This window comes from Sceloporus occidentalis, unplaced genomic scaffold (genome assembly GCF_023333645.1).
Source record: "Sceloporus occidentalis isolate IW3139 unplaced genomic scaffold, rSceOcc1.0.p SCAF_62, whole genome shotgun sequence".
Lineage (NCBI taxonomy): Eukaryota > Metazoa > Chordata > Lepidosauria > Squamata > Phrynosomatidae > Sceloporus > Sceloporus occidentalis.
This window is the reverse complement of record NW_028317042.1, coordinates 5,470,457-5,489,091: the sequence shown is the minus strand read 5'-3', so window position 1 is coordinate 5,489,091 and position 18,635 is coordinate 5,470,457. Positions and strand designations below refer to the sequence as shown.

At 37.3% G+C, this 18,635-nt stretch overlaps 1 protein-coding gene across 1 annotated transcript in view; it reads left to right on the top strand.

The window, feature by feature from the left end:
- Positions 1 to 743: 743 nt before the first annotated feature.
- The window catches only part of LOC149287363 (protocadherin Fat 4-like), a 31,134-nt gene continuing 13,242 nt past the window's right edge, over positions 744 to 18,635 (top strand). Inside the window, exons 1-4 of the mRNA XM_089493044.1 lie at positions 744 to 3,161; positions 5,155 to 7,476; positions 10,388 to 10,454; positions 13,283 to 15,606. Coding sequence (XP_089349170.1) covers positions 744 to 3,161; positions 5,155 to 7,476; positions 10,388 to 10,454; positions 13,283 to 15,606 — 7,131 coding nt within the window. The remainder of the gene's footprint in view (positions 3,162 to 5,154; positions 7,477 to 10,387; positions 10,455 to 13,282; positions 15,607 to 18,635) is intronic.

Below are 18,635 nucleotides of genomic sequence, written 5' to 3'. Positions count from 1 at the left end.
TATCCTGAGGAACTAGGATTAGTTTTCTTTCTCAGTTGCACTGCTTGACCCTGGTTGGTTTCTATTATTTTATGTTATTACTGGGAGGTTTTCTTTGGCTTAGATAACTGTAAAATTAAGCATTAGTGGAACACTTAGGGTGAATACATATACAAAAATAGTAGATGATAAATTGTAAAGAAAGTAGAAAAACTAAAAGTACATACAGGCATAGACATGTGTTGATTTCATAGTAATCCATTTCTGTAAATGCTAAAGGAAAGCATGCCTTAAGTGCATTCAGATTTCAGATTTACATTTACAACCATTCATAATGCCATGTTAACTTAAAGTGTGTAAGAGATATTTGGACTAATACATTGATATTGCTATAATGTATTCTTTTTTTTTGTAAAGCACATTTTTATTTTCTTACTTCAGACAGAATGATTTAGTTTTAAAAGTACTTTTCACTAAGAATACAGTTTAATTATTCTAAATACTGGATACTCTAAAAAGATGTTCTGAATAGTGCAGTTCCACATTTTTACCTCTGGGTGCCGCTGTTTACCATAAGGAGAAAACATGGAGCTAGTGATCCACTGATATTTCAATTACTAACACACACTACCGACCTGTAAGAAAAAAATACAGCCATTTTTGCTTCATCCACAAACAGAGGACAATGTATTTCAACATTTTCATCTAAAAAAGTGATTTAACAGTCCACCACAAACTGCCCTGAACATTGTAAGATCATGAGAATGGCTGATATCAAGACAAGGGATTGTATGAAATACAAAGGATTACACTGGCAAGTAATATTTCTCTTGTTTTTTTATTGGTTTTGTCAATCAGTCTCTGGTCAGCTTCATTATTCTATTGCTGAAGAAATAAGAAAAGATACTGCTATATCAAATATTGCAAAAGACCTTGGATTAGATATTAAGCAGCTTGTTTTTCGAAGATTCCATATTGTTTCACGAGTATCAGAAAAATATTTTTATGTTAATGTAGAGAATGGAAACTTGTATATTAAGGACAGGATAGATAGAGAGATACTGTGTGCAACATCAGCTACCTGTTTTTTAAATTTTGATGCTGTGGTTGCAAATCCCTTAAATGTATTTAAGGTCAACATTGAAATTCAGGATATAAATGATAATTCTCCCAGATTTTTTCATGAAACCATTCAATTAGAAATGATTGAACTCAGTTTAACTGGAACAAAGTTTGCCTTAGAAAATGCAATGGATCTAGATATTGGCATTAATTCTGTACAGGCATACAAGCTGAGTGATAATCAGCATTTTATATTAAATGAAAAGACCAGAACTGATGGCATTAAATTTCCAGAGCTTGTCCTAGAGAAACCTTTAGATCGTGAGACACAAAGTAGTCATGAATTAATCTTAACAGCAATAGATGGAGGAAACCCTGCTAGATCTGGAACTGTTGTAATAAGAATTATTGTATCTGATGTCAATGATAATTTCCCTATATTTACACAAGAAGTCTATAAAGTAAGCATAATTGAAAATACTCCAAGAAATTCTACTGTGCTTTATGTGAATGCTACAGACCAAGATGAAGGCATCAACTCACAGATTACATATTCCTTTAGAATGAATTACGGAAAAAGCATTATAGATATGTTTACTATTGATCCAACAAAAGGGGAAATTAAAACTAATGTAGCTTTGGACTTTGAGACAACAAGGCATTATGAAATGTCTATACAAGCAAAGGATGGGGGTGGCCTTGTTGCCCATTGCCAGGTATTAATTGAAATATTAGATGAAAATGACAATGCGCCTGAGATTTCTATTACAATGCTATCTAGCCCAATTCCTGAGGATTCATCACTTGGCACAGTGATAGCATTGATTGAAGTTCATGACCATGACTCTGAAGCAAATGGAGAAGTTGACTGTCAGATTTTGGGAGAAGTACCCTTTAAACTTTTGTTATCATCAGAAAGCTATTACAGAATTGTTACCACAGGGAACATGGATAGAGAAAATGTATCAAGTTATAACATCACAATTTTAGCCACTGACCGAGGATCTCTACCACTCTCCAGTAAAAATACAATCAGATTGGATATATCAGATGTCAATGACAATCCTCCAGTATTTATAAAATCTACTTATTCAGCCTATGTGCCAGAAAATAATTTACCTGGAATCTCAATATACAGAATACAAGCTGTTGATCGGGACATTGGAGACAATGCTAAAGTAATTTATTCAATGTCCAGCAAAAATACAGAAGACTTATCAGTATCCTCCTATCTTTCCATTAACATAGAGACAGGTGTCCTCTACGCACAGCGATCATTTGATTATGAGCAGGACAAGAAGTTTGTAATACAAATAACTGCTAAGGATAGTGGATCCCCATGTCTAACAAACAATGCAACATTAATAATTCATATTGTGGATCTAAATGATAATCCACCTAAGATCTTGTACCCGTCACCAGACAGCGGTAGCTCATCTTTGTTTGAGATGGTTCCTTTGCATTCTGAACAAGATTCTTTAGTAACAAAGGTTGTTGCAGTAGATGCTGACTCCGGACACAATGCTTGGCTTTCTTATAATTTCATACAAGTATCAGAACCATCTCACTTCAGGATTAGTCAACACACAGGTGAAATTAGGATATCAAGTACCTTTCAGGAGGATGATATAATGAAGCATAAGGTAGTGGTTCTGGTGAAGGACAATGGATTTCCATCATTATCATCTACAGTTACTTTAACCTTCATCGTGGCAGATAATTTTCAACAGATGCTTCCAAAACTCAATGACCAATTAAGCAATATAGATTCTAAACCTGATTTGCAAATATACTTAATAATCGCTTTAGTATTGATTTCATTATTTTTTATTCTTACTATTATGTTAGCATTTATCTCAAAATGCAAAGAACTGAAGTCTTCTCAGAACTTTGGGACAAATTTATATACACAAGTCGATCCAAGTATGCTCTCTCAGTATAGTAATGGGACACTGTCAATGCCATACTCTTACAATGTTTGTGTGGCTTTAGACTCAAGTGAAAGTGAATTTACCTTCCTAAAGACAAATCAGAATATCCCTGTGGACAATCTTATTGATGCTGATAATTCAGGACTTGGAAATGAAAGTCTCAATGAAAATGAGGTTACTAGCAGCAAGGTGAGTAATTTTAATACTTGAGTTATTGTTATTGAGTTAGATATTATACCAATAGCTATACAACTGGTAACACATACTATTGAATACAGCCCTATTAAATGCAATATAAGTGCATTAAATACCAAACAAGTAATCAATAATTATAATAGAATTTATATAAAAGCTTTTGTCAGTGGGGAGTTGTTCAACAGCTTTCCACAAACAAAAACTAATGCAATCTCATTAGTGTGGCATTCTCGGACACACTAGAATAATTGAAATACACAGTAATTTATTTGTGGAAGCATATATTTGTCCATACCTGGGAACTCTCTGGCTTCAGTTACCCAGAGACCCCCTTGTGGGTTGTGAGCAGGAGGTCCCGTTGACGTCAGTGGGTGGTGACACGAAGGTGAGGCCTGGAAAAGGCACCTTTAGTCTCCAGGTGAAACCAGAGAGTTCCCAGATATGATATTGTCAAGTATATTAAACCAGCGCCTAAAATACTATTCTTATATATGAGGTTTTTGTGGTGATAGGGCTATGCATTTTGATATGCATAGCCCTATCATCAGTCAATTATGTATTTTCATTTTCTCTTGTTTGTATGGAGATATCTGAATGCAGCTAAGTAACCCCATTTTTCCCCACATTTAATTTGCATATAGGTATGGACGTACACTCAAACCCATCCAATCTCACTTAATTACAGTTTACCTTACCTTTCCTGAAGCCTGTCTTCTTTTCTGCAAGTTGTAGTGCTACCACTAAGGGGCCATATAACATTGTGTTGATATACATCACTGAGCTCTACCCCCCAGCCAAAGTGGGTAGAGCCAGTGTTAGGGGTCACATTGAGCGACGCTTGTTAAAATGCCGCTGTGATACGTGTGTTAAGGATCTTGCCATCATTCAAATATCAAGATTATCAACAAACTTAATTTTGTTTGTTATTTTATGATACAACCGGGGGGGGGGGGGGTGACATGTCATATACAGTATCTGATATTATCAAAATTTCACTGTTGTTTGCCTATATTCTATATTAATGCTCAGTGATTTGATTAGGTTTTTGTCTCGTTTGACATGAGCAGTACTAGAATGGAACTAACTAGATTCTTCTTGGACTTGGAGGTCCCAGAAAAAGTTAGACCCTAGGGAATAAAGTAATGCATGCATGTCACTCAATTTAGGTGGCAGATATGGAAATTTAAAGGTTGTGGACTAAAAATAATTATCACTTGAGTAAAAATGTCTTTAAAAGCAGTGGAATGTTTTGGAAGATACATCATACAAATATTAGTGCCAATTAAGAAAAATCAGATATGTAAAGTAATCATTTTCTAATAATTTTAGATACTTTAAACACAGATTACATTACAATTTGTCTTCATATTTAGTGCAACAAATCCATGCTTGGATTTAGGCTGGTTTGGGGCTTTCTTGTATTTATACAGAAAGATGTAAGTGTGATTCCGTTAAAAAAATAGGATTATAATTAAAATTATTATTAGGTTTATAGACCTTTAAATATGATTAATTTGATGAATTCATTTTTGATATTTTTAAAATGTTCATTGGATATTTGGTTTATTTACAGTAAATACTTGAAGTGGGTAAAAATCTTAATCAGTTCATGTAGTTCCACATTTACGCCTCTGAGCGCCGCTGTTCACCAACAAGGTGAAGAATGTAGAGCTTGAAATTCACTGGTATCACTAACACACACAAATTACAGATCTGGAAAAAGAAATGCGACCATCTTGGCTTCTCTATCAAAGAGAGCACAAGATATATATATCTGGGGGGGTTTTTTCCTTGCAAAAGTGCATTTAGAATTTCATATACTTTTCTCTGTTGGATTTGAAATACTTTAAAAGGAAGCAGTTCTGGGGAATCTGTTATATTGAGAATGACTGGGATAAGAAACATGGATTCAGGAAAATGCAAGGCAATCAGATGGCAAGTAGTATTTTTCTTCTTATATCATCTTTGTCATTCTGTCTATTGTCAGCTTCATTATTCCATAGCTGAAGAAATGAAGAAAGACTCTGTTATAGCAAATATTGCCAAAGATCTTGGGTTGGATATTAAGCAGCTCTCATTTAGAAGATTTCATATTACATCACGTGTTTCAGAAAAATATTTTTATGTCAATTTGGAAAATGGAAATTTGTATGTTAAGGATAGGATAGATAGAGAGATACTCTGTGGAACGGCAATTACCTGCTTCCTTACCTTTGATGCAGTGGTTGCAAATCCTTTGAATGTGTTTAAAATCAACATAGAGATCCAGGATATTAATGATAACTCTCCCAGATTTTTTCATGAAACCATTAAATTAGAAATAATTGAACTCAGTTTAACTGGAACAAAGTTTATTTTACAAAATGCAGAGGATCCAGATATTGGTATAAATTCTGTACAAACTTACAAGCTCGGTGATAATCAGCATTTTTCACTAAGTGAAACAATCAGATCTGATGGTAGTAAATTCCCAGAACTTATTTTAGAGAAACCCTTAGATCGCGAGACACAACATATTCATGAATTAATTTTAACCGCTCTAGATGGAGGAAACCCCATCCGATCTGGAACAGTTCTTATAAAAATTATTGTTTCTGATTCCAATGATAATTTTCCTATATTTTCTCAAGAAGTATACAGAGTGATTGTGAGTGAAAATACAATAGTCAACTCTACTGTGCTTTTTATAAATGCAACCGATGAAGATGAAGGTATCAATGCACAGATCACATATTCTTTTGGCAAAACATCTGGAAATGGTCTTCAGACACATGCATTTAATATGAATCCTACAACTGGGGAAATCAGAACTAATAGGAATTTAGACTTTGAGACATCAACACATTATGAATTATCTGTAGAAGCAAAGGATGGCGGTGGTCGTGTTGGCCATTCCAAGGTGTTAATTGAAGTACTAGATGAAAATGACAATGCACCTGAGATATCTATTGCCATGCTATCTACGCCTATTCCTGAGGATTCCGCACATGGCACTGTTGTAGCCCTAATTGAAGTCCATGATCATGACTCTGGAAAAAATGGAGAAGTTGACTGTCGAATTGTAGAAAGTGTACCATTTGAACTTTTGCTATCATCAGAAAGCTACTATAGTATTGTTATCTCGACTTCCTTGGATAGAGAGAAAATATCAAGTTACAACATCACAATGCTAGCCACTGATAGAGGATCACCTCCACTTACTAATAAGAAAATTATCAGACTGGATATATCAGATATTAATGACAACCCGCCAGTTTTTCTAAAAACAATTTATCATGCATATATCCTGGAAAACAACGTACCAGGAGCATCAATATATACTATACAGGCCCATGATCTGGATGCTGGAGACAATGCAAAACTAATTTATTCAATGTCCAATAACTATACTGAGGACTTTTCTGTATCCTCTTACCTTTCCATTAACATAGAGACTGGAGTTATCTATGCTCAGCGGTCATTTGATTATGAGCAGTACAAGGAGTTTCAAATCAAAATAAATGCTACAGACCGTGGCTTCCCACGTCTTAGTAGTAATGCAACATTAATAATTCATATTGTGGATCAGAATGATAACTCACCAAAAATTCTCTACCCATCACCAGAAAGTAGTGGGTCCACATTTTTTGAAGTTGTCCTTTTGGCCACAGAAGAAGGTTCTTTAATAACTAAGGTGGTTGCTATGGATGCTGACTCCGGACACAATGCTTGGCTCTCTTATCATTTCACACAAGTATCAGAACCATCCTTCTTTAGCATCAGTCAACACACTGGTGAAATCAGGACATCACGCTCTTTTCAGGAGAAAGATATGTTAAAACACAAACTAGTGGTTCTGGTGAAGGACAATGGAGTCCCCTCTCTCTCTGCAACAGCTACATTGAGCTTCATTGTTACAAATAATTTTCAGCAGATATCCCCTGCAATCAATAATCAACACAATAATGAGGATTCTAAGTCTTATTTGCATATGTTTCTGGTAATTGCTCTGGTGCTGATTTCCTTATTTTTTGTTTTAACTATCATGTTGACACTTATACCAAAATGCAAAGAGCTAAAACGTTCTCCTGAATTTGGGTCAAATATATATTCTCAAGTAGATCCCAGAGTACTTTCCCAATATAACAATGGAACTTTGCCTTTGCCATACACATACAATGTTTGTGTGGCTCTGGACTCAAGTGAAAGTGAATTTACTTTCCTAAAGCCAAATCAAAATGTCCCTGTAGAAAATCTTATTGATGCTGATGACTCTGGACTCGGAAATGAAAGTTTAAAAGAAAATTCAACTTTGAATAATCTTGAGCAGGTGAGCCATTCTAAACTATTTAAGTTTAATGTTTTATAATGCTAACATACAGTATACATATTATGCATATATACCGTATTGGTTCCAGATATAGGCCGCCCCCGTATATAGGCCGCACCCTAAAAGTTTGGTACTTTTTTAAAAAAGCACCCAAAAAACATGCTGCCACTCTGTCTCCCCCCCCGAGATATGCTGCCACTCTCCCCCCCGAGATATGCTGTCACTGTCCACCCCCCCGAGATATGCTGCCACTGTCTCCCCCCCCGAGATATGCTGCCACTGTCCTCCACCCCCCCGAGATATGCTGCCACTCTGCCCCCCCCGACTTACCAGAGCAGACTCCCGGGTGTCTTGCGGTGGCGGCGGGGGACATCTATGCAATACACGTATACAACTTCCGGTGCCGGCACATCCGCTGAGTGCCGGCACCGGAAGTTGTATACGCGTATTGCATAGATGTCCCCCGCCGCCCCCGCAAGACACCCGAGAGTCTGCTCTGGTAAGTCTTGGGGGCAGAGGTAAAAGGCATCGTGCGGACGGTCACCGGCTGTGGCTATGCGGGTAAACAACCTCCGCAGCCGGTGACCGTCCGCACGATGCGCTTAGACAACCTCCTGTGCCGGCACCCCCCCGTGGAAAGTGCTGGCAGGGGAGGCTGTCTGAGCGTATCGGAGAGTAGGATGCAGGTCCCCTGCACCGCTGTGGGGGATCTGTATCCTAACCCCGCTGCCTGCCCGGCGCCCGGGACTGCATGTCCCGGGCGTCGGGCGCTAGACCCCGAATATAGGCCGCTCCCCCACTTTAAAGACGTAAAGTGGGGGGAAAAAGTGCGGCCTATATTCAAGCCAATACGGTAATCCTTTCACATTGATTGTACTTTTAAAAACAAACATATAAGCTACAATGTAAATAGTACTACTACTACTAGTCATACTATGGATTTTTATGTAAGCCAGTTAATTCAGAACATTTTCCCTCGTCTGTGTTTTGAATGGTAGCCCAATACCAGTAGATTCCTCCATATAACACAACACAAAGGAACTTTTTATTATTATGTTTGATGTCAATGATGTGTGCACAATTGTTAGGCAAGTGAGTATTTTAACCATATCATTAATTATGCATGTTTTCCAACTCCAAGCTGTATAAACCTGCATTCTGGATTCAAGCATAAGGGAGGGAGTGGCCTAAGGAGATGAACACCCTAGGTCAAGGCATAATTATTAGGCAGCTTCATTTTCTCATGGGCAGAAAAAGAGATTTAGCTGACTCTGAAAAGTCAAAAATTGCTAAGATATTGTGGCGCGATCATAGAACCATCAAACGTTTTGTTGCAGATCAGGGTCGCAAGAAACGTGTTAAGAATAAAAGATGCAAATTAACTGCCAGAGAATTGAGATGACTCAAACATTTAGCTACCAGGAACCTATTATCCTCCATTGCTGTCATATTCCAGAACTGCAACCTTCGTGGAGCGTCCAGAAGTGTTGAGTGCTCAGGGACATGGCCACAGTATGGAAGGCGGAAACCTGAAAACCGCTGAACAAGACGCAAAAGTTGGAACATCAAGACTGGGCCAAGAAATATCTGATGACAGATTTTTCAAAGGTTTTATAGACTGGTGAGATGAGCCCGCAGCTGGGTCAGTAACGGGCACAGAGCTCCACTCCAGCAAGGTAGAGAAGGGGTAATGGTATGGGCTGGTATTATCAAAGATGAGCTAGTTGGACATTTTCAGGTTGAAGATGGACTCAAACTCAACTCCCAAACCTACTGCTAGTTATTAGAAGGCAGAGGTAGAAGAAAAAGTCTGCATCTTTCAAGAAGACCATTACTTTTGTGAACGACAATGCTCCATCTCATGCTTCGAAGTACTCCACTGCGTGGCTAGCCAGAAAGGGCCGTAAAGGTGAAAAAATAATGACATGGGCCCCCTTCCTTACCTGAGCTAAACCCTATTGAGAACTTGTGGGCCCCTGTCGGGGTATGTCGGGGTCGGAGCACAGCGCAGAGAGGCACCATGTACAATGCAGTAATAAAAGGGTTAATCAAAGTCCAGAAAGCCAGCCAAGGGTCAAAAGTCCATGTAATCCAAAATACCAATGTTCAGCAGTAAGGGTAGGGGATACGGCAAGGAACTTGAACAACCAAGTAATGAATGTACAGGGCTGCATGTTTAAATAGCCCGCAAAGCTGTAACTCCTCCCAAAACCCATCCTTCCCCCCTCCAGTACTAGTGATTGTCCGTCACCTCCTAACCCCGCCTCCCTGGCTGCCCACAGCAGTGTTGGACAACAGGACCCGGGGGGTCATCCCACTCGTCCCGGCGCTTGCGGCTGCAACAGAGGGATGTGGCCTGCAGGTCTGTGACATATGCAGCTGAAGATGCGGGTACCCGGTGGAGTCAGGTAGGATCCTGACAGCCCCTCTTAAATGATAGACACTGAAGAAAAACAGTACACCTCTCTGAATACTGTCTGGGAGACTGTGGTTGCTGCTGCACAAAATGTTGATCGTCAACAGATCAAGAACCTGACAGACTCTATGAATGGAAGGCTTATGACTGTATTGAAAATAAGAGTGGCTATATTGGTCACTGATTTATTTTTGGAAATTTCACAAATGTTAATTTGTAAATTTTGAGTTTGTTTAGTATTCTCACTTTTATAGATGAAAATAAACACGTTTTAAACAAGTTTTTTTGTTTAGTTGCATAATAATTCTGCATACTAATGTTTGCACAATAATTGTGCACACATATTTTCCTAATAAAGCCCAAGCCTCACTTTTACTTTCTTAAATATTCAGGTTTAAGGTTTCTTAACATTTTGGATTGATGGAGAGCACTGTAGTTTTTCAAAAATAAATCGAATCCTCAAAAATACAACTTGCCTAATATTTGTGCACGCAGTGTAAAGTAAGCATATGTGAAAGCAACTCTACAGTTGTTTGTGTAGATGCAACAGACCAAGATGATCGTATCAACTCTCAGATCATATATTCATATTGGGGCATTATCTTACAACAAAGGTAGTAACTGAAATATGAGATGGAAATGTTAATGCCTCATTACAATACTCTCTGCTCCTGTTCCCAAAGATTTAGCACCTGTGGTAGCACTGACCAAGGCTCTTACTCGTGTTTCAACAATATGGAGAAGTTGCTTATAGAATTTTGTTACCATTTATTATCATTAGAAAGCTATTACAGAATAATTACCAGAAATTACTTGCAGTGGCGACTCTAGAAACAATATATAGGGGGGGCACACAAGATACCACAGTCAAACTGGCGGGGCATTCATAATTTCCACCATTAAATCATACCACTGAAAAAACTATATATATATATATATATATATATATATATATATATATATATATATTGCCAAAAGTAATGTGCTATGGAATTATACTTTTGTTATTGGACTAAAATAATACTTGATCATTCATCATGGGAAGCCTGAATTGAGTGCGACTAATCCTTGAAATAAATATTATAGCGTAAATAACACAATACCTTAACTTTTCCACTAAATGATTTCAGGGCCTTGAACGTTCACTACAACTTCAGGAGGGCATTTTATCTCTGGATAAATATAAATTAAATAATTCCTACTGTAAGTTAAGTGCCAGGAAACAGATGACCAAACACACACACACCAACACAGGCTCTGTCACACCGACACCCAGACACACACCAGGACAGGCTCTGCCACACCGACACCCAAACACACACACACCAGGACAGGCTCTGCCACACAGACACCCACACACATCAGGACAGGCTCTGCCACAACCACATCCAAACACACACACACCAGGACAGGCTCTGACACACTGACACCCAAACACACACCCTAGGACAGGCTCTGCCACACTGACAACCGAACAAAGACACCAGGACAGGCTCTGCCACACCCACACCTATACACACATACCCCAGGACAGGCTCTGCTACACTGATAACCAAAAACACAGAAACAGCAGGACACAATTTACGTCTACATCAGGATGGATTTTTCACACTGCATTGTCATTTATACCCCCCTTAGTGTTTTTGCCCCTTGTGTATTGATGCCCCAGCTGCCCATATATATTAATATTAGCCCCAGTTGCCGATATATATTAATATTAGTCCCTGCTGCCGATAGCAGGTATAGATCAACACATTAACACACAAACCAAGCTGTGCATGTATAGATCAACTGAAATTCACTTGTGATCTCAGCACTGAATGTATATATCAAATAAACAGAATCAGGCATACAAATCCTGTATTTGCAGGTATACATAAATAATGTATGGAAATATATAGATATGGATCTACAGAATAATACAAAAACCCAGCTTTGCAGGTATAGATCAATTGGAATTCACATAAAAAAACACAGCATTAAAGGTATATTTAAAACCCTCTAAATTACAGGCACACATCACAGGTTGCACACCCCAAAGCCAGCCCTGGCGTCCACACCGCCCACATAGAACCTGACCAGCACCCAGATAACACGCATAAGATTTGCCATCTTTGTCCCCATATAGCACAGCACAAGTCAACTTTGTCCCCAAACAGCCCGGCCTGTGCCATCTTTGTTCCATATACACCCTGCCTGTGCCATCTTGCCCCCCTTGCCCCCCTTTAGCGACACCCCTGGTTACTTGGATAGGGAGGAAAAATCAAGTTATAACATCACAATTCTAGCCACTGATTATAGGATCACCTTCACTTACTAGTAAGAAGACAATCGGATTGGATATATTGGATAGAGAGCCAACTCTCTATCAGCTTCAGTTACCTCAACTTGTATTGTTGCAGATACTTTTCACCATATGTCCCAAACTTTATTTTTATTACCTCAAACCATACCAATCAAGAAACCTAAATTGCTTTGTGGAAAACCACATACCATTATTCTAATTGTATTTTTTACTTGCTTGCTTTACTTGTTGCTAATATGTCAAAAAAATTCATCTCAGATGCACAGTCATTTTTTTCAAATCCTGGAAGGAGCTTAGATGGTATGTGCTGAATGTTTTGCCATACATATTTACTATCTGTAGGAGAATTGATATCATGACTGGAAGTCATGTTTTTGCTTAGATAACTGTAAACTTAAGAGTTAGTGGAGAACATGGTGTGGACATATATCCAAAAATACAAATAAAAATAAAGAAGAAAGAAAAAATAAAAGTACAAACAGGCATAGGTATTTGTTGCTTTTATATTAATTTATTTATCTAAATGCTAAAGGAAAGAATTCTTTAAGTGCTGTGAGATTTCAGATTTGCATTTAAAACCATGCATAATGCCATGTAGAGCTGATCTTAACTTGTAGTGTGTAAGTAAGTTTGCATTTTAGTACAGCACATTTTTATTTTATTACTTCAGACAGGATGATTTAGTTTTAAATGTACTTTTCACTAAGAATACAGTTTAATTATTCTAAATACTGGATACTCTAAAATGATTTTCTCAATAGTGCAGTTCCACATTTTTACCTCTGGGCGCCGCTGTTTACCATAAGGAGAAAACGTGGAGCTAGTGATCCTCTGATATTTCAATTACTAACACACACTACCGACCTGTAAGAAAAAATACAGCCATTTTTGCTTCATCCACAAACAGAAGACAATGTATTTCAACATTTTCATCTAAAAGGGGATTTAACAGTCCACCACAAACTGCCCTGAACATTGTAAGATCATGAGAATGGCTGATATCAAGATAAGGGATTGTATGAAATACAAAGGATTACACTGGCAAGTAATATTTCTCATTGTTTTTTATTGGTTTTGTCAATCAGTCTCTGGTCAGCTTCATTATTCTATTGCTGAAGAAATAAGAAAAGATACTGCTATATCAAATATTGCAAAAGACCTTGGATTAGATATTAAGCAGCTTGTTTTTCGAAGATTTCATATTGTTTCACGAGTATCAGAAAAATATTTTTATGTAAATGTGGAAAATGGAAACTTGTATATTAAGGACAGGATAGATAGAGAGATACTGTGTGCAACATCAGCTACCTGTTTTTTAAATTTTGATGCTGTGGTTGCAAATCCCTTAAATGTATTTAAGGTCAACATTGAAATTCAGGATATAAATGATAACACTCCCAGATTTTTTCATGAAACCATTCAATTAGAAATGATTGAACTCAGTTTAACTGGAACAAAGTTTGCTTTAGAAAATGCAGTGGATCCAGATATTGGCATTAATTCTGTACAGGCATACAAGCTAAGTGATAATCAGCATTTTATATTAAATGAAAAGACCAGAACTGATGGCATTAAATTTCCAGAGCTTGTCTTAGAGAAACCTTTAGATCGTGAGACACAAAGTAGTCATGACTTAATTTTAACAGCAATAGATGGAGGAAACCCTGCAAGATCTGGCACTGTTGTAATAAGAATTATTGTATCTGATGCCAATGATAATTTCCCTATATTTACACAAGAAGTCTATAAAGTAAGCATAAGTGAAAATACTCCAAGAAATTCTACTGTGCTTTATGTGAATGCAACAGACCAAGATGAAGGCATCAACTCACAGATTACATATTCCTTTGGAATTAATTCTGGAAAAGGCATTATAGATATGTTTACTATCCATCCAACAAAAGGGGAAATTAAAACTAACTTAGTTTTGGACTTTGAGACAACAAGACATTATGAAATGTCTATACAAGCAAAGGATGGGGGTGGCCTTGTTGCCCATTGCCAGGTATTAATTGAAATATTAGATGAAAATGACAATGCGCCTGAGATATCTATTACAATGCTATCTAGCCCAATTCCTGAGGATTCATCACCTGGCACAGTGATAGCATTGATTGAAGTTCATGATCATGACTCTGAAGCAAATGGAGAAGTTGACTGTCAGATTTTGGGAGAAGTACCTTTTGAACTTTGGTTATCATCAGAAAGCTATTACAGAATTGTTACCACAGGGAACATGGATAGAGAACATGTATCAAGTTATAACATCACAATTTTAGCCACTGACCGAGGATCTCTACCACTCTCCAGTAAAAATACAATCAGATTGGATATATCAGATGTCAATGACAATCCTCCAGTATTTATAAAATCTACTTATTCAGCCTATGTGCCAGAAAATAATTTACCTGGAATCTCAATATACAGAATACAAGCTGTTGATCGGGACATTGGAGACAATGCTAAAGTAATTTATTCGATGTCCAGCAAAAATACAGAAGACTTATTAGTATCCTCCTATCTTTCCATTAACATAGAGACAGGTGTCCTCTACGCACAGCGATCATTTGATTATGAGCATCACAAGGAGTTTGTAATACAAATAACTGCTAAAGATAGTGGATCCCCATGTCTAACAAACAATGCAACATTAGTAATTCATATTGTGGATCTAAATGATAATCCACCTAAGATCTTGTACCCATCACCAGACAGTGGTAGCTCATCTTTGTTTGAGATGGTTCCTTTGTATTCTGAACAAAATTCTTTAGTAACAAAGGTTGTTGCAGTAGATGCTGACTCTGGACACAATGCTTGGCTTTCTTATAATTTCATACAAGTATCAGAACCATCTCACTTCAGGATTAGTCAACACACAGGGGAAATTAGGATATCAAGTACTTTTCAGAAGGATGATATAATGAAGCATAAGGTAGTGGTTCTGGTGAAGGACAATGGATTTCCATCATTATCATCTACAGTTACTTTAACCTTCATCGTGGCAGATAATTTTCAACAGATGCTTCCAAAACTCAATGACCAATTAAGCAATATAGATTCTAAACCTGATTTGCAAATATACTTAATAATCGCTTTAGTATTGATTTCATTATTTTTTATTCTTACTATTATGTTAGCATTTATCTCAAAATGCAAAGAACTGAAGTCTTCTGAGAACTTTGGGACACATTTATATACACAAGTCGATCCAAGTATGCTCTCTCAGTATAGTAAGGGGACATTGCCAATGCCATACTCTTACAATGTGTGTGTGGCTTTAGATTCAAGTGAAAGTGAATTTACCTTCCTAAAGGCAAATCAGAATATCCCTGTGGACAATCTTATTGATGCTGATAATTCAGGACTTGGAAATGAAAGTCTAAATGAAAATGAGGTTACTAGCAGCAAGGTGAGTAATTTTAATACATGAAATGTTATTTAGTTACATTTTATACCAATAGCTTTACAACTGGTATGGCATAATATATGAACTATAACCCTATTAAATGCAATATACACCAATAAGCAATAACATTATGACCACCTGCCTAATGTTGTTTAGGGCCCCCTTTTGCCTGACATCCCTGACACATTCAGTCATGGACTCCACTAGACCTGGGAAGGTTTGATGTGGTATCTGGCACCAACCAAGAGGTTAGCAGCAGATCCTTTAAATCCTCTATGTTGTGTGGTGGGGCCTGCATGGGTGCATCCTGGTGCCACGTAAGCGATGCACTTGGCCATCCACATCATGTAAAAGAAAACATGATTCATCTATTGTTCCGTGGGCCAGTTCTTATGCTCATGTGCCCATTGTAGGCACTTTCGGCAGTGGGCAGGGTTCAGTATTGGCACCCTGACTGGTCTGCTGCTACGCAACCCCATACATAACAAACTGTGATGCACTGTGTGTTCTGACACCTTTCTATTATAACCAGCATTAAGTTTTTCAGCAATTTGAGCTACAGTAGTTCGTCTGTTGGATTTTACCACATGGGCCAATCTTTGCCCCTACATGCATCAACGAACCTTGACCACCCATGACCCTGTCGCTGGTTCACCGCTTTTCCTTTCTTGGACCACTTTTGATACTGACCACTGCAGACCGGTTACACCCCACAAGTGCTGCGGTTTTGGAGATGCTCTGACCCAGTCGTCTAGCCATCACAATATGGCACTTGTGAAAGTGTAAAAGATTCTAACACATTTAACATCTCTTTTAACCCTAGTAATATGAAATGGACCATATATAATTATTGGTATAGGCAATAGTCTAAGATATGTAATCATTGTTCATAAATAAATGATTATTAAGATATATTAATATGTTTCAATGATAGGCTTCAAGGTTTCCTTGACCTTAAAATATGGAATGAAGGATTTGCTGAACAGGCATTCTATAGATAGGATAGAAGCTTGCTAATGCATGGTATAGTTTTAACTCTAAAAGGGCATTACAGTATGCGTACAGCCACCACCTAAAATAGGGTTTCGACGTGTAAAGATCTTAGTGAGCATGTTTACCCAATTAGGTGGAGACCAATAGACTGACAAGACTGACATCATTATTCAAACCGTGTATATAAGTTAAGGCCTTGGAGAAGCATAGAAGGAGAGGTAGAGGGGAGATGTACTTGCCATCCACGGACTCTTCTCGTCCCAACACTCCCTCCCTCCATCCTCAGGAATGCATAGGACAGATGTCATGAACTAAATTCCTCTCCAAGGTTTTGTAAGACTTGTTTTATATTATTTTTGTTATCTACTTTTTATATTCTTCGTCTATTTTTGTTCGTATTAAATGTTTTACCTTTGTTTGCATCTAAGTGACTCTGCCTATTTTTGACGCACATACATTTATATGTGATCCAATTATTTGAAGTTTGTATTGGCCCGTATACATTTTATTACAGAAAGTCACTCAGATTCTTACGCTTGCCCATTTTTCCTGCTTCTAACACATCAACTTTGAGGACTAAATGTTAACTTGTTGCCTAATATATCCCACCCACTAACAGGAGCCATGATAACAAGATTATCAGTGTTATTCACTTCACCTGTCAGTGGTCATAATGTTAGTGCATTAAATACCAAATAAGGCACCAAGAATGATAATAGAATTTGTATAAAACTCTTTCTTTAGTGGTGACCTATTCAACAACTTTCCACAAACAAAAACTAATGCAATCTCATTAGTGTGGCATTTGGCAAGAACAATATAGGGACAAATATATTAAAATAATACCTAAAATGCTGTTCTTCTATTTGCGGTTTTCATGGTGATACATTATAATTTTTAATCAGTGAATGAATGTGCTTTCATTTTTCTTTTGTATGCGTGAGATATCTGCATGCATGCATGCCTATATAGGACACCTTTGCCTGAATGTCTGAAAGGGTGTAACAGGATAAGAAGTGTAGAAAAAAATGTGTTTAGGTTTTTATTATGACTTTGATTGCTATACATTAATGTGAAACTGTAAATCTAGTAATTATAGCAGAAAACTGGGTGGCAAGGACAGCCATGTGGCCCCTTGCCCTCCAAATTTAATTTGCATATAGATATGGACCCACACTCTCCCCCACTCAAACTCACTCAATTACAGCTTACCTCACCTTTCCTGGAACCTGTCTTTTTTTCTGCAAGCTATAGTTCTACTACTATAGGGGTCACATAGGGTTTTGTTGATAGACCGCGCTGAGCTCTACCCATCTGCTAATCCGACCTAGTGTTTACCTTGTACATAGGATACAATGGCGTTCCGGTACCCCTGGTTTCTAGTGATGAAATAAAAAAAAAGATCTGTGATTCCATTGACACTGATCTTTTTACTTTTTTCTGGTCAATCCATATATTTTTTTCAACATTAGTGCGTTAAGGATCTTGTCATCATTCAAAAATATCAATATTATTCACAAACTTGATTTCATTTGTCATTTTATGATAAAAGCTGGGGTAAACATGTCATATACAGTATCGTACATTAACAAAAATGTGATAGAAAGCAGTAGTAATGAAAACATACTGCATCACAGAATCTGTTGTCTTTCACCTTTGGCCATATTCTATAATATTGCTCAGTAAGTCGACTCAAGTTTTGTCCTGTTTGACATTAGTTGAGAATCTATTGGAAACATTTATACTGAATTTACAAATGTCTTTAAAAACAGTAAAATCTTTTGAAAGTAGCAATTTTAAATACCAGATATGTAAAAAATTCATTTTCTAGTAATTTTGGATACTTTAAACAGAGTTTATACTATAATATAATACAAAAGAATCCAACCACACTTTTCACACATAACATAATGTTATAGGTATTGTGGCACGTATAAAGGATCTCATCCTCAAAATAGGGAAACTCCTGTAAATTTGTACACCTAACAAAAAGAAGGAGAGTTACACACAAGCCCTTATATAAAATATATTATTTATTA